The sequence below is a fragment of the Anopheles nili genome, chromosome 2 (assembly GCF_943737925.1).
Source record: "Anopheles nili chromosome 2, idAnoNiliSN_F5_01, whole genome shotgun sequence".
NCBI lineage: Eukaryota > Metazoa > Arthropoda > Insecta > Diptera > Culicidae > Anopheles > Anopheles nili.
In genome coordinates this window covers 45,960,950-45,975,369 of record NC_071291.1, presented here as the reverse complement: position 1 = coordinate 45,975,369, position 14,420 = coordinate 45,960,950, and the positions used below count along the sequence as shown (strand labels likewise).

Below are 14,420 nucleotides of genomic sequence, written 5' to 3'. Positions count from 1 at the left end.
CACAAACATTGTTTAGCTCGGATTCAATGAATGATAAATTTAAATATTCATAAAACATTATTTCAAAGGGAAAGTAAATTCATTTACTATGATTTTGCATTGATATTTCATAAAATTGTTCATGCAGCTTCCGAAACCGTAGATCTAAACGTAAATCGTTGGCATTTACGATCCAAACACCCAACACAACACACGCACACAAGCGCAAACATAATCAATTCGATTCTCTTCGTTTACGCGTATCTGTCGAAAGTTGAAGTTTACAATATTGTGCTGACGAAGTCTATTGCTCTGTCTAACAACAGCAGAAAGAAAATTGTTGTACAGTTGCGGCGTTCCTCATGAGAAAGAGGGTGTGAAGCAAAATCGTTGGATCTTTCAGTTATTAAGTTTGTACAGCAGGTCTCGTTCTGTTGGTTCCGTATTCTGATTCCGCTAATTAGTTTCATTGAGTCATTGGTTTTATCACTACTGGAAGAGGGTATCGCGGCGGCAAAATACTTTTCCAGCTATATTGCCCACCATACTTTTTCAGCTATAGTGCCGTCAAATCATCAACCCTTGTAGACGCATAAAACAAATTGATACGACTTGGGACCCGACCGGAAGTATCAATTCATTTGAAATTCTATCAAGATGATGGTAAGTGAGTGTGGGAGATTGATAAGCCGATCGCAATGTGCTGGCGCCACCACCGGTGATAAGGCAAGGGATATGTATGTGGGCGGCTTTGCATGAATATCATTTTTTCTTTATAGGACGGCATTGAAGAAAACGGATCGCCAAAGCAAGCCACCAGTCCTAATGCAACTGCACCAGAAATGGTTGGTTCGCGTCAAGCATCCGTTGAGGGTGGATCGACGGCAGGATCTACGACAACGCTTCCAGATAACTCGCTTCTGGTGAGTCATGGGCGTTTTTTGTTGTTGTTGTGGAAGAATAGTTCGCGTTATCGTTTGGTACATCTTTCTTTGTCACGCTTTCAGGTTGATATTTCCGATGCTTTGAGCGAAAAAGAACGTGTTAAATTTACCGTCCATACACGCACTAATCTGCAAGGGTTCGATAAATCCGATTTCCTGGTCGTTCGCCAACACGAAGAGTTTGTCTGGCTGCACGATCGCTTTGAAGAAAACGAGGAATATGCTGGGTACATTATTCCACCATGTCCTCCGCGACCAGATTTCGATGCATCGCGCGAAAAACTGCAAAGACTGGGTGAGGGCGAGGGAAACATGACAAAGGAAGAATTCAAAAAAATGAAACAGGAACTGGAGGCGGAATATTTGGCCACATTCAAGAAAACTGTCGCCATGCATGAAGTATTTCTGACACGCCTTGCTTCACATCCAGTGTTTCGAGAAGATTCGCACCTGAAGGTGTTCCTCGTGTACGATCAGGATTTGTGTGCGAAAATAAAGAAAAAAATCGACATCTTCGGAGGACTGGTAAAGAGCATCGGTAAAACGACGGACGAGATCTACCTTGGAGCTACAGTAAAAGATGTAAACGATTTTTTCGAGCACGAAGTGCATTTTTTGACCGAATATCACTCACACCTGAAGGAAGCCGCTATACGTACTGAGAAAATGACCAACAAACATAAGGACGTGGCTGACTCGCACGTACGCATCTCGATGCAATTGCTCGGACTGTCCACGGCGGAGCATGGTTCAATGGAAAAATTTTTGGCTAAAACATCGGACATTTTCGAAAAAATTAGGGTAATTCAGAACTGTGCCATCGATCGAACTATCATCTTCACGGACCCTTTTTTGTTTCTTTCCTCAGAATTTGGAAGGGCGCGTGGCTAGTGACCAAGATCTGAAACTGGGCGACACTTTGAGGTACTACCAACGGGATAGCTATGCCGCCAAAGCACTTCTCATTCGTCGTTTACGCTGTTTGGCCGCGTATGAGACAGCAAACCGTAACTTGGAAAAGGCACGGGCAAAGAACAAGGACGTGCATGCCGTAAGTGTTTTGTTTTGTTCAATTAAAGTCGAGCATAACACTAGTGTACATACTTATTGCGCTTTGGCTTCCAAAGTCTGTGTACCTTCATAACATTATTTCCTGGTTGTTCTTTTTCCATTTAATATTAACCATCAATTTGCTGACTGCTTTCTCTCTTTTTATGCTTCCTTCCACGATGGCGGTGTAGCCGTTGGAAGTGCAGGAGGTGGGAATGATTTTATTCTCCTATACCCGCATGCTTTTGTGAATGTGTTCCGTGGCATTTAAATAGCACATTTTAAACAACTCTTTCTGTCATTACAGGCTGAAAATGCCCAAACGCAAGCATGTGAAAAGTTTGAATCCATGTCAGCCCGGGGCAAGGAAGAACTCGTCAGCTTTAGATTGCGTCGTGTAGCTGCCTTCAAGAAAAGGTAAATATATTCAATACCACGGGTTTAGCACAAGTTTTACGCCCTTTTTCTTGCTTTAAGCTTAACGGAATTGGCAGAGTTGGAGATAAAACACGCTAAAGGACAGTACGAATTTCTGCGCCAATCGTTACTCTCGTTACAAGAACTGGCTTAGACACGATGTATAAACCAAGCAACATTTCAGCAAAAATCATTTAAGGATTATTGCAGAGTAATCCGACGAACGTAGCCGTCTATGTGGAACAATACACTTTTTTACCTTTGCGGAAGAGTCCATAGTCAACGGCGGACCGAAATCTGCATATACCGTAAACAATGTTTGCATTTGTGAACGACTGAAAGCTGTAATAGGAGCCACCATGAGAATGTTTCGTAGTTAAAACAACAAGCAAAACATTGTAATTGATGATGAACTAACTAAATCGTTCATATCAGGGCATCTTCATTTAGCTCACCAATTTTTTGTTATTTGCAACAACGAGGGTACTATTTGAACAGCGGGTTCTACAAAAATACGTTTGAAGCCATTATCTTAGTTCACATTTTTACATTCTACTGTTGGCTGTTTAGATAAGGAAAACGTGAAAATGTTGACGTGAGAGATAGATGCTTTCTTTTGCTCGATGCAATTGTGTTAGCATCAGTTAAATTAAATCAATTTTGACCATATATTCCTTTGTTAGAAGTTGTAGAATTTATTCACTCGAATTATATCTAAATAATCGGAATTATGTATTGCAATTCATTTATCTTCCATTGAACATTTGCTAGCGGAAGCAAAGAAAAAAAGTAAAAGAAACGTAAGTGAGAATATACGCGTTTATTATTACAATTGTGCGTTTCTGAGCGTACAGTAAGAGGAATCAGGTATTTTTAGTGCATTTTTATTGTATCACAAAAAAAGAATTAAAAATGGATTTGAAGTGAAAACCAAAACCCGAACAGCTTGTACAAACGCAGCGTGAAGGTAGGAGAACTTATTGGGACTTTATTTTTTCTACTGTACTCTTTATACACCTGCTGTTAGTCTTTTTTTTCTGACTCTAATCGAGGAAAAGACGATTCAGATAAACGCAAACAGCATGAGCTCGTACTGAAGCCTGAATGATCTATAGAAAAGCATACACAAGTCGGTAATTAGTTACTTGTCTGAAATATTGATGATATTAATAAAACAACATGTAATATAAAAAGTGTTGTTTAATTTTAATAATGATTATAACGTCGAGTTGCGATAAAATTGTAGTAGATTTATGCAATTTGCTGTATGACGGTGCATGTGACGGTTGATCTTCCTCTCTTACAATATTTAGGTCATCTTGCAAAACATATAAGACATCTGTATGTAATTTTGGTACACATTAATTGTATTTAACGTTTTCCCATAGCTCGTACATTTTGCCGTGCCACCATTCAGGGTGTGTTTGTGTGTGAAAGAGAGTGTGTGTATGTGATAATAATTATGTTAGTCTTACCTAATGGTTAAACATTTACTTGTTCCTCTATCCCATTCGTAGTGCGCACATTCCCATGCTTTTTATTGTTATCCTTTTTTTGTTAATTCCACTTTGTACCCAAACAACGAATACAACAACTGAAAATGTCTCTTTCATGTGATGTTGGCAATGGAAAAACTGTCTGATTCTTTCGCGCTGCTTGCTCTCATATTTTATTTGGCTTCTCGTTGTTGTATTCTAGATTGCGTTTTTGAGTTCCGTGTCTGTATATGATTTTCTACTTTTTGTATGTTTTTTTTTCGATAGCACACCTTTGCTTATTTTTTCTATGCGTAATAATAGCGTCTGGGAATTAAAACCAGGAATACACCATGCAGATGTCTCGTACTGGAATATTGCCCAATTTATTCCATGAAATTTTGTTGATACTTTGCAGATGCATGAACGGAAGTCTAACGTAATACTCTGACGGTGCAGAAAAAGGCTGACGCTCAATTCAACGGATGCATTTTGTCGGTTACTCCCCTGCATCAATTATAAAAAGCTGATAAAGTGGTTTTGCCACTTGCTCTACCATGTTGTGTGCAAATAATCTTAGTTATGTAAATTTTTTAATACGAATCGATCGGCAAAGACGGGCTAACCATACTTATTTCTGTTACCATGCATTTTATATGTGTGATTTCTTCCTTATTGGTTACATTTGCACATCCATGAAGGATGGTTAATGATTCGAACTATTTCAGCCTCACACTAACAATAGCGAACGTGGGAATGAATGAAAAGCACTTCCGTACGGGAGGACTCATATATCTAAGAAGAACAAAACGCATACTTTAGCAATAAAAACGCTTGCAAAAAAATACGAAAACGAGGGTAACATGAAAAAAATTTTGAAGAAAAACGTCAATTTGTTAAAAACAAAAGCCCAGAACATCGTCCTAATAAGTTAAACAAACTACGCTTTTGTATTTGTTAGGAATATTCCTATGAATCCGATTCTTCACACTGTGAGTCCGTTTGTTTCACTGAGATGTTATAATGTGCATCTCGTATTTTTATGATGTAAAACGTGTTTACCAGCTGTTCAAAATCGACACGAGGGCATGTTGTAGCTCATGATACATAACATGATCATTTAGAAGCTAATAGCTGGATGCTGATGAGGGATGTCGCATTCTCCGACCGTTACCCGGTACATAGCCATTTCGCTGATGCCATGATAATGGACAAAGGCGGCAACTAATACCAGCACATGGAAGATTTGATGCGATTGAAACTGATAGAAGAACAAACAAGACGTGTTATAAATGCGATAAAAAATATGTGTAAAAGTAGTATGGATAATAACAAACAAAAAAACTCACCCAAATATCACACTTGCCGGGAAACCATCGCTCAGGAACGCGCAGAGCATAGAATAGGGCACCGAGGATGTATAGCAATCCCATCAGAATCAACCAGCCCAAGCTTGCCTGGGAAATTTTACTAAACCAGCCTTCCATAAGCACGTAATGGATCGCTGGGATAATACCAGACAGACCAAAGCTCATGAAAACTCCTGCAAAAGGCAGACAAATTAAACATAATGCATTTCTTAACACTGCCCTTAGTTCGGGTTGTATTCTCTGAGCATGCTGATGAAGTCTTCGCAACTTACCGGCACGAAGCGGTCTCAGATTGGGCTGAGAAAATTTATCCCAGAGCGAGGTAATGATCGAAGTGATGCCGAGCACGATGACAACAGTCAGGTAGATCAATTTGTGTTTATAGTGGCAATAGAAACCATAGTACAGCCAGGGAACGAATGAGCCCATGATAAGTAGAGCAATGCCGCAGTAATCAAGCCTATAAATCGAGACATGAAAATAGACAAGAACGAAACATTATATCCGTCTTACATAAGCCCTTAGCGAACTTGTTGGCTTACTTTGAAAACAACTTGCCAACCATTTCCGAGTGACAGCACAGAGTGTGGAACGCAAACGAAAATCCTAGACATATGATTGCGCCAATGAAAAACGTTAGGAAAATTAGCTTCTCCTGTAGTTGAATTTCGAAGGAAGGCCGCGTCAAGAAGTAGGCGGCAACACCGATGAACATCACGCAGCCTAGCAGATGAGTCCAGATGTTGCCAGTTTCGGTGTGAATGCGAAAGATCGATTTAAAGCAAGCGCTGAACGAAGGCAACGGTGGCCGGTGTCCTTTATGCAAGAAGTCGTTATCCTGGAGCCATGCCGGTAAGTTCTTAAAGTGGCACACCTTCCATGAGGCTTCCCACACCTTACGCACGAACTCTTCGGCCTGCTCAGCCGCGTTATGGGCCAGCGCACCAAGATCGATTTCATCTGACAGAACTCCCGCCTTAAGAACTTCCGTCATTTCCGCTTCCAGTAGCTGGTTGTCTTCGGGTGTCGAAGGTAACGGACAACCGACTCCATCGTCTTCCTCTTCCTCTAGGTCGTCGTCGTCATCCAGCAGATCGATGTCTTCAGAGGCCAGCGAAACTTCTTCCGGCGCCCATACGTGACGTTTTCTTATACTGGATTCGGCTCCCATCATATTGTTGAACAGATCGTCACCAGGAGCGGCATTCAGCACCGATTTGTGGCTGATGCGTGAAGTTGCTGTTTGATGCTGCGTGCCATCCTCGAGGACATCGTCTGTTCCGTAATGCAGCGACGACATAGCGCAGAGTTTATTCTAAAAAGTATACACAACTATCAGACCAGTTGATTACAGCGCCAGTTACAAAAATACCCATATAAAAAAGAAAATAAAACTTCCGACTGCACCATACCACGTGTAACTATAAAAATCAACAAGATAACAAAGCAGGCGGCGGAAGCATATAACCCCAAGCTAAACGTCGATTGAAATATGCACATGTTGTGATTTGTGTGAAGTTTGCACATCCGTACTTCAATGGCGCAGTGCTTTTTCACAGCTTCAATGTGAATCTTTTGACTTTGTGAGAAACCAAAACGTGATAACTAATCCTGATTACGTTGTAACATGTAACACATGAGAAGTATGAGCAATATTTAAATAGTTACTGATCTGCTTTGCATACATTTTTAATAGATGCTTTCTAATTTCCTTCCAGTTAGTTAGAAAGAGAGTAACATGTTCAGATAACGACATTCGATAGATATATGTGTAGTTAGACTATCGCTCCCCGCACATATTTTCCATAACCACAAACGAGATCACCTTGAATTAAACCCAATGCGAGCTTTACCCGCTTCCTTATCACACCTAAACTAGCAACTAGAGCAGATAAAGGCAATCGAAGCGGTATATGTTCAATCACTTGGAACAAATGCCATTCGTAGCTACAGTTTCTAATACACCAGCAGTTTAACTGTCTATTACAAAACATTCACAAAAAATTGCACACTGCACTCAAATCACGCTGGAGCGGGCTAATGATGGCGCTTAAGAAAAATCAATAATCTTCGTTGCTCGCATTTTCGTTGAAACAAATGCTGTGCTGTGCAAATGTCGAATGTAGGTTCCTTTTAATGCTAATTTATCCAGCGTTTTATCGATAAAAAATTTAGTCCATCAGGCTGCAAACACGTTTAATCACCTATCTTTTCGTATCACTAAGAAATCATGTGATTGCACAACAAGTCGAGTGTGTGTTTTTTAGTACGGGCCAAAAGACTATATAGCAGCTAGTTTGTTCCACCGATAAAAATATCACGTCGAATGCTTTGTTTTCTTTTTATATGGATTAGTGTCGCCTTCCGTTTAGCCTAGTTTTACACACTTCTTGTAAAATGAACCACACGTAATCCACATTCGATTGTTAGCGACGGTCGACTTTGAGCGGAAATTCGTAGGGAAACACGTAGTGAAAACGATAGATTACACAAACATTAGGAATGTAGTTTGGGTCACTCGTAAAATCCTCTCTAAGTTGGTCGTAAAACTACCCTCGTCGAAGATTCCTCCACTCAATCAGTGGCAATTTTCGATAGCTGTTCTCTATATTGAGTTTTGAACTACATAACAAGCGATGGGGTATTAACAATTAGCCCCCTTCGGGTTTGGAAAAAAATCACACTCCCGCACTCCACCGAGGGAAAAAGCCACTGAAAGCTATCGGGCACAGAGAAACACTTCCGTAATGCATTTAATCAGCCATAACATTAGATGTAAATTACCAAAACAGTAGTTTAACGTCGTTCGTATGCAATAGATTTCACAAAGAACTACCCCTTTCCCTCAGCAAATAAGCCCTTGGATGGGCGGTAAAAGGGAAGTAGTGCTGCGTTGCTGGTTACTGCACTTAAAAGAGAGGGCTAGTTGAAGCTATTACAGAAGGGACTAGTCGGAGATATTTATGTGTCAGATGCAACGAACCGTACCGAGCGAACGAGTGCTTTTTGACATTCGATCGTGACAACATTCTTGACAGCAGCTCATTTGGCATTTGGTTTAAAATTTGTGTATTTATGTGTGATATTTGCCTGCCAGGAGATCGTTTTCTCTGGATGATTTTCTGTTTCACTTACTTTGCATATCATTACCAAACATGATCTATTGCATAAGTGTGAGCATTATAATTTCAACTTGAATCACGTTTACTATTTGATTCATACAATTTCATTAGAGCAATGTTCCACATAATTACTCTTCTTCTTCTTCTTTACTTAGGTTTTAACACGGTACGATGCAGAAGTCCAGCTACCTGGGTCCTCCTGTATTAATCCGTGTTCTGACTCCACTCAACCTTAGTAGTAACTAGGACCGGCAACTAAAGGCCATATGTCCATACATAATTACTCGAGATCGTGAAACAGTCCAATTGCACTACAAGGTAGAGCATATGGAATGAAAGATGCATTAGGAATGTATAAAGCAAATATACGCTACGTATATTGAATTGTTTGGTATAGTGTCTTTACCTGATCGTTTTCCTGAGACACGAACCATACCCATTGTGTTTTTCATGGGTCGCGTTTTGGATGATTCTCATGATGGATTCAAAAACGGAGATTCGATAAACACAATATTAACATTATGCCTAACCGAAATTTCTTTAAAACCACACTTTATGCAATCATTTTCATTCATGTCCTACACTGTGCAGGTAAGTTTTTCTTTGCTGATCTGCGTAAATGAGAAATAATCTACAGACCATTATGATTTTGTACTATTTGTAGTACTAAAATATGTTTGCATTTTACTTTCAGGGTCACATAATTGAGGATTATTTTTGCAAGCTAAATCGCTCTTGTGCTCTCTTGAAATTTAGCTGATTTTTCTCTTCAACAAATCCTATCACTTAATCTCGAGCGTTGTAATTCTCTCCGCCTGCTGTTCAAACCTGTATCATTTTCTCATCCAGCTTCGTAATTTTACACGCTTAATTTTCCCCCGCTCCTGCCTGCTGCTTTGCGATGTGCATATGTATGCGTCTTTTTTTACTACGGACGAAATCAACGAGAGGATCTCGCGTAAAGGGAGAATCTCTCCCACAGCTCAAACAAACGTGTTCTGCATGAGGGAGAGGAATAGCTCTCGGCATAATGCAACGGGTTCACTAGCCCGAGCGAGAGCGTCCGATGGCGCGAGCCTAGTGAGAAGATTCTCCTTTGACAGCACGTCGAATTTTCAAAACGTACAGGAGCATCATCAGCAGCAGCGAAAAAGTGACGAGCGCGTATCGCAGTGAAAAATTCGTGTTTCGACTTCATCCGCATCTGCCGCTACGATATTCGATGCCTACTGCGTTCTGTTGGAGTGGCTAATCATCCCTAATCATTGTCGCCAATGTGAGTGCCACCGATAGAGGACAGTTTGCGCGCCCGATTGCGGTAACATTGAATCGGAAAAAGGCCTTCGAGTTACACCCACATCAAACGGGAGTCCTGTTCGAAGGAGTGGTGGTGATTATTGGTTACTTTACTAGTTTTTTTTACGATTGATGGACAGTGCTACATTTTCGCAACTACGCCTATCGTAACAGTGTCGCAGCCTGAGAACAAATTGCGTGTGCAAAGTGTGCCTTGACTAAAATATTTTTACACGGTAGCTAATCGATTGCTGTGCGTCAATATACGTGCCCAGTGCAGGGAGATTTCATGTTTCAGAGTTTGTAGTTCAGTTTCAAATTCGATGAAATGGTGCGTTTAGTTCGCGAAGTTGTTCTGTCTACCTATGCTATTGTGATGAGATACCCAAGGATGTGATGGGGCTTCGTTTTCCTCGAGGTTCAAACAAAACGCCAGGCTATTTTTTTTTGGCACTCTACCCGTGTATGGGCCAAGGTCCAATGTCACGTACACTGCTGTGCACTTTTTAACGCTGTTGACAAATATCAGCGGGGAGAGAAATCAAAACCAGGAACGGGGATTCGTTTGCAGCTGCAGGAAAGCTGTGCGAGAAACACGCTCTTCTGGATTTATGTTTCTCGTACGAAACATTGGCATAAAAGGCAGATTTTTGTTATGTTAGCTCGCCACAGGTGTACAATACAGGTGCACCTTCCGCAACTCGATCCTGTCCACAGATTGTAGCTGGGTGATCATGGGCGGGTACACCGTGGTGCAGGACAGTATCCTTTGATGAAATATAGGATCATTTTACAACCCGTTTTAGCATCGTAACACCGAACCCGCACGGTACCCGCAACGAGTGATATATTAAAAACAGTATTTTCATAATGTGACGTAGAGGTCTGAGTAAGGGCAGCAACGAAAATCCGCCACATACCCGTGGTTATCAAATTACATGGTGCCCTATCCCCCCACCCTTAATCTTTTGGCACGAGAAGCAGCTAACGATCTGATACGGGTGGCCTTGGATATATTTTTCCTTTGAAATTTCAAGTGAATAAACAATGAGTAATAGCTGACGGCAAAGTAGGCCTTTTGCGATAGGTATCGGTGAGTCAGGCCTTTTTCCTTTCCCGGAAATTGGTAAATCACAATGGTACCTTGCAGTGCTTGTGGTTAAAGATGGGACGTTTCTGATTTTTAGCTGAATGTGGCGCGTCTGCCGTCCTTGTATTAATCGTTCAATTACTTGCACCTCCATCCGTGAGGGTTGTCCTTTTGTTGTATCATTTTGTTATAGATGTAGTACCTACTCTCTAGCTCTCGTGCTTTACTTGTGCTCTCTCTCCCTCGCTCTCTCTGCATTCTCTCACTATTACTAGCCGTTTCTCTTTCCTGCATTTTTTCGTGTGTACTAAATAGCCTTGCTCTCATCGTACACACCTTCATATGATGCATTTAAAATTATAACTCCTATTTGCTCGACGGGTCCTCGAAAGTATCTCTTGCCTGGGTTCTTCTTCACTCTCCCAATCTCTCCTACGCTCTAGTAGTTGCATTTTTCGCGAGCCACTTTTAAGAAACAATCAAGGATTTTCATGCGAGTGGGAAGGAATGCGGGATACGTTAACGTCCGGTATAAATATAAAGCTGACCATGGTCGTCCTCTAACCCCGGCCTCTAGTGTCCTAAGGGGTAGTGGGTGTGAGAACCGGTCACAGTTGGGTGGCACGCTCTTCTAGGCCCTGTAATCTGCTAGCGTTCTGTCGCCTCACAGCTCATTACAAGTGGATAACATAAGTTTGATGCAACGTAAACTAAATTGAATTTTCTCTGTCCTGTTGTTGTATCCACAGGTGCTGCTGGCGGGATTCTAGACTATTACTGTTTGCATAGACCATCTGAACTGAACGCAAGACGAAAAGCAAATCAACAGCATCATATCGGCTGGCGTAGCCGCAGCACGTTTGCAGAAACAGTACCATTTACGTTAACATCCTAAATCAACACGCAACAGGAACATATTGGATTGTCTCACTAACTGGAGCACACGGCATGAATTTGGGTAGTTCCGGTGGAGGCGGAACCGGCACCTCATCGAACACTTCAGGCAGTGGTGGCAGTGGAGGATCGACTGTCGGTGGTGGTGCCGGAAGTGGGAGTGCAAGTAGTGCCAATATCAGCGCAGCGGTAGGCGGTATAGGATACGGTGGTGGGGGAGGTTCCGGTAGTGAGATGCCTGCAGAAATAATACGCCCAAAGGTTGTGACGGTGAAGCACCCCGAATCAAACAAACCGAAGCCGACCACCAAAAAAGGCAAAGCGATCCAGGCGGACGTTGATGTCATCAAGGAGTTCCAGCGGTGCAAAGAGGAAAATATTCAGCGGCTTGATCTGAGCAAATCCTCCATCACGGTCATTCCGGCTTCGGTGAAGGACTGCACGAGCTTGGTAGAGTTTTATCTGTACGGAAACAAGATCTCGTCGTTACCGCCGGAGATCGGGTGCCTGGCAAATCTTAAAACGCTAGCGTTGAACGAAAATTCGCTCACATCGCTGCCCGATTCGTTGCAAAACCTAAAGCAGCTGAAAGTGCTCGATCTACGACACAACAAGCTATCCGACATACCGGAAGTGATTTACAAACTTCATACACTCACGACGCTTTATCTGCGCTTCAATAGGATCCGCGTGGTAGGGGACAATTTGAAAAATCTTAGCAACCTGACGATGCTGAGCTTACGGGAGAATAAGATTCACGAGCTGCCAGCGGCCATCGGCCATTTGGTTAATCTGACTACGCTGGATCTCTCGCACAATCACCTAAAGCACCTGCCCGAGGAAATCGGAACCTGCGTGAATTTGACCGCACTGGATCTGCAGCACAACGATCTGCTAGACATACCGGAATCGATAGGCAACCTGTCGAATCTGATGCGCCTCGGGTTGCGCTACAACCAGCTGTCGTCAATTCCTGTATCCCTGAGGAATTGTACGCACATGGACGAGTTCAACGTGGAGGGAAATGGAATCAGCCAGTTGCCCGATGGGCTGCTGGCCAGTTTGAGTAACCTCACCACGATCACGCTTTCGCGAAACGCGTTCCACAGCTATCCATCGGGTGGGCCAGCTCAGTTCACGAACGTCACGAGCATCAACCTGGAGCACAACCAGATTGACAAGATCCAGTATGGGATTTTTTCTCGCGCTAAAGGCCTGACCAAGCTTAACATGAAGGAAAATGCGTTAACTTCGCTGCCACTCGACATCGGCACTTGGACGCAAATGGTCGAGCTCAACTTTGGCACGAACTCGCTGACCAAGCTGCCAGATGACATACACTGCCTGCAAAATTTAGAGATTCTCATTCTTTCCAACAACCTTCTGAAACGAATACCTAACACGATTGGCAGCCTGAAGAAACTTCGCGTGCTGGATTTGGAGGAAAATCGGCTTGAATCGTTGCCGTCCGAGATCGGATTGCTGCACGATCTGCAGAAGCTGATCTTACAGTCCAACCAGCTGAGCGCGCTTCCGCGCACAATCGGTCACCTGACAAACTTGACGTACCTGTCGGTTGGGGAGAACAATCTACAGTTCCTGCCGGAGGAGATCGGCACGCTGGAAAACCTGGAATCGTTGTACATCAACGATAACCCTTCGCTAATAAAGTTACCATACGAGCTGGCACTCTGCCAGAATCTAGCCATCATGAGCATCGAAAATTGTCCCCTGTCGGCGTTACCGCCCGAGGTTGTTAGTGGCGGTCCGAGCCTCGTCATACAGTACCTAAAACTCCACTCGCCCTATCGACAGATGTGATTTGCTGGCGAATAATCCGCGATCAGCTGCGATCGAGTCGTTTCTCTTCTGTATGTACACGTCGTATGTGCGTCGTCATGATCGCCGTGTTTTTTCAAATTGATTATTGGTGTTTTGTTGATTTCTGGTGTCTGCGGGGGCGATGGCCACAGTGCACAGATTTACATTAAGGATTGATGATTAAACAGAGCACGATGTTAGTCGTACATCGATGCATCTAATTCAACAATATAAGTAAAATTGGTTGGACACCGAGGGAAATCACATCAAACATGCATAATGCGCAATGGAAGTAACGCATAGAAGAAAAAACAAATTGAATCAATGTGATTAAAATAAAGCTTTAATATTATTGCTTATTAAACGAAACAAAAAAAAACATAAACATGACTGCATGGACGTCAAATTAGAGCACGATGCAGACAAAACAAATGATACCAACTGGAATGAATGATATCGGTCAATATCGAACTAGGAAACAATCGAAATAATCAGTGTTGTTTCATGAACATAGTGTGACAAAATTGAAGAAAATACCGGATATGGCAATAAGGTGTGTCAAAACTACTCCCAAGCTGATCTCCTGTTTACTCGTTTACTGCAAATACCACAAATCGTTTACGCTGTGTAACAGTACAATGTAGAAAACATATTGTGACAATAGTGGTTACCTACCGCTGGAAGTCTTGTTCGGAAATTGTGTAATCAAACGTTTATTTGGTCATTGAACATCGATTAACGTTGTGTTGGAAAAAGTGATAATTTGTTCAAAGGAAGACAAACCAAATCATCTACTTATGATAATGTGATCGTCAACTGAAACATGGAATGCTGCAAGTTGTTGTGAAATTGGTAAGTAAAAACCAAACCCCGATACCAATGGTTTTCATATTTTCCGTCGTTAAATCGAAAATAACTGTTAGGCTACTTTCGAGAGTTATAGAATTTTTATTTAAAAATCT

General features: G+C 42.1%; 3 protein-coding genes across 4 annotated transcripts; 2 read left to right on the top strand and 1 right to left on the bottom strand.

Moving 5' to 3' along the window:
* The first annotated feature begins 636 nt into the window (after positions 1-636).
* LOC128724155 (sorting nexin-6) lies at positions 637-3,571 on the top strand. The gene is made up of 7 exons (XM_053817923.1): positions 637-642; positions 759-902; positions 987-1,724; positions 1,792-1,974; positions 2,165-2,182; positions 2,281-2,390; positions 2,451-3,571. Exons 1-7 carry the CDS (start codon positions 637-639, stop codon positions 2,542-2,544), a joined length of 1,293 nt encoding a protein of 430 aa, XP_053673898.1. The 3' UTR covers positions 2,545-3,571.
* A 542-nt stretch (positions 3,572-4,113) lies between these two features.
* LOC128720410 (adiponectin receptor protein) lies at positions 4,114-8,131 on the bottom strand. Its single transcript, XM_053814079.1, has 5 exons — positions 8,020-8,131; positions 5,778-6,550; positions 5,508-5,695; positions 5,215-5,408; positions 4,114-5,126 (listed from the first exon to the last, which is right to left on the bottom strand). The coding sequence occupies exons 2-5, from the start codon at positions 6,533-6,535 to the stop codon at positions 4,986-4,988; spliced, it is 1,281 nt and encodes a 426-aa protein (XP_053670054.1). The 5' UTR covers positions 6,536-6,550; positions 8,020-8,131; the 3' UTR covers positions 4,114-4,985.
* A 3,560-nt stretch (positions 8,132-11,691) lies between these two features.
* On the top strand, positions 11,692-13,458 carry LOC128731836 (leucine-rich repeat protein soc-2 homolog). Of its 2 annotated transcripts, XM_053824984.1 has the most exons (2): positions 11,692-11,791; positions 11,858-13,458. In XM_053824984.1, exons 1-2 carry the CDS (start codon positions 11,692-11,694, stop codon positions 13,456-13,458), a joined length of 1,701 nt encoding a protein of 566 aa, XP_053680959.1. The 2 variants fall into 2 exon arrangements, with proteins under 2 accessions (XP_053680959.1, XP_053680958.1); XM_053824983.1 differs by having other exon boundaries at positions 11,692-13,458.
* Positions 13,459-14,420: the final 962 nt, after the last annotated feature.

Excerpts from the sequence above, each read along its gene's own strand:
- LOC128724155 (XM_053817923.1), top strand. Across the intron at positions 1,725-1,791 it reads ACATTTTCGAAAAAATTAGG|AATTTGGAAGGGCGCGTGGC; the intron begins GTAATTCAGAAC and ends TTCTTTCCTCAG. Across the intron at positions 2,391-2,450 it reads GTAGCTGCCTTCAAGAAAAG|CTTAACGGAATTGGCAGAGT; the intron begins GTAAATATATTC and ends TCTTGCTTTAAG.
- LOC128731836 (XM_053824983.1), top strand. The coding sequence starts at position 11,692 with ATGAATTTGGGTAGTTCCGGTGGAGGCGGAACCGGCACCTCATCGAAC.
- LOC128720410 (XM_053814079.1), bottom strand. The coding sequence starts at position 6,535 with ATGTCGTCGCTGCATTACGGAACAGACGATGTCCTCGAGGATGGCACG. Across the intron at positions 5,696-5,777 it reads GTTGGCAAGTTGTTTTCAAA|GCTTGATTACTGCGGCATTG; the intron begins GTAAGCCAACAA and ends CTCGATTTATAG. Across the intron at positions 5,127-5,214 it reads CCGGCAAGTGTGATATTTGG|TTTCAATCGCATCAAATCTT; the intron begins GTGAGTTTTTTT and ends TTCTTCTATCAG.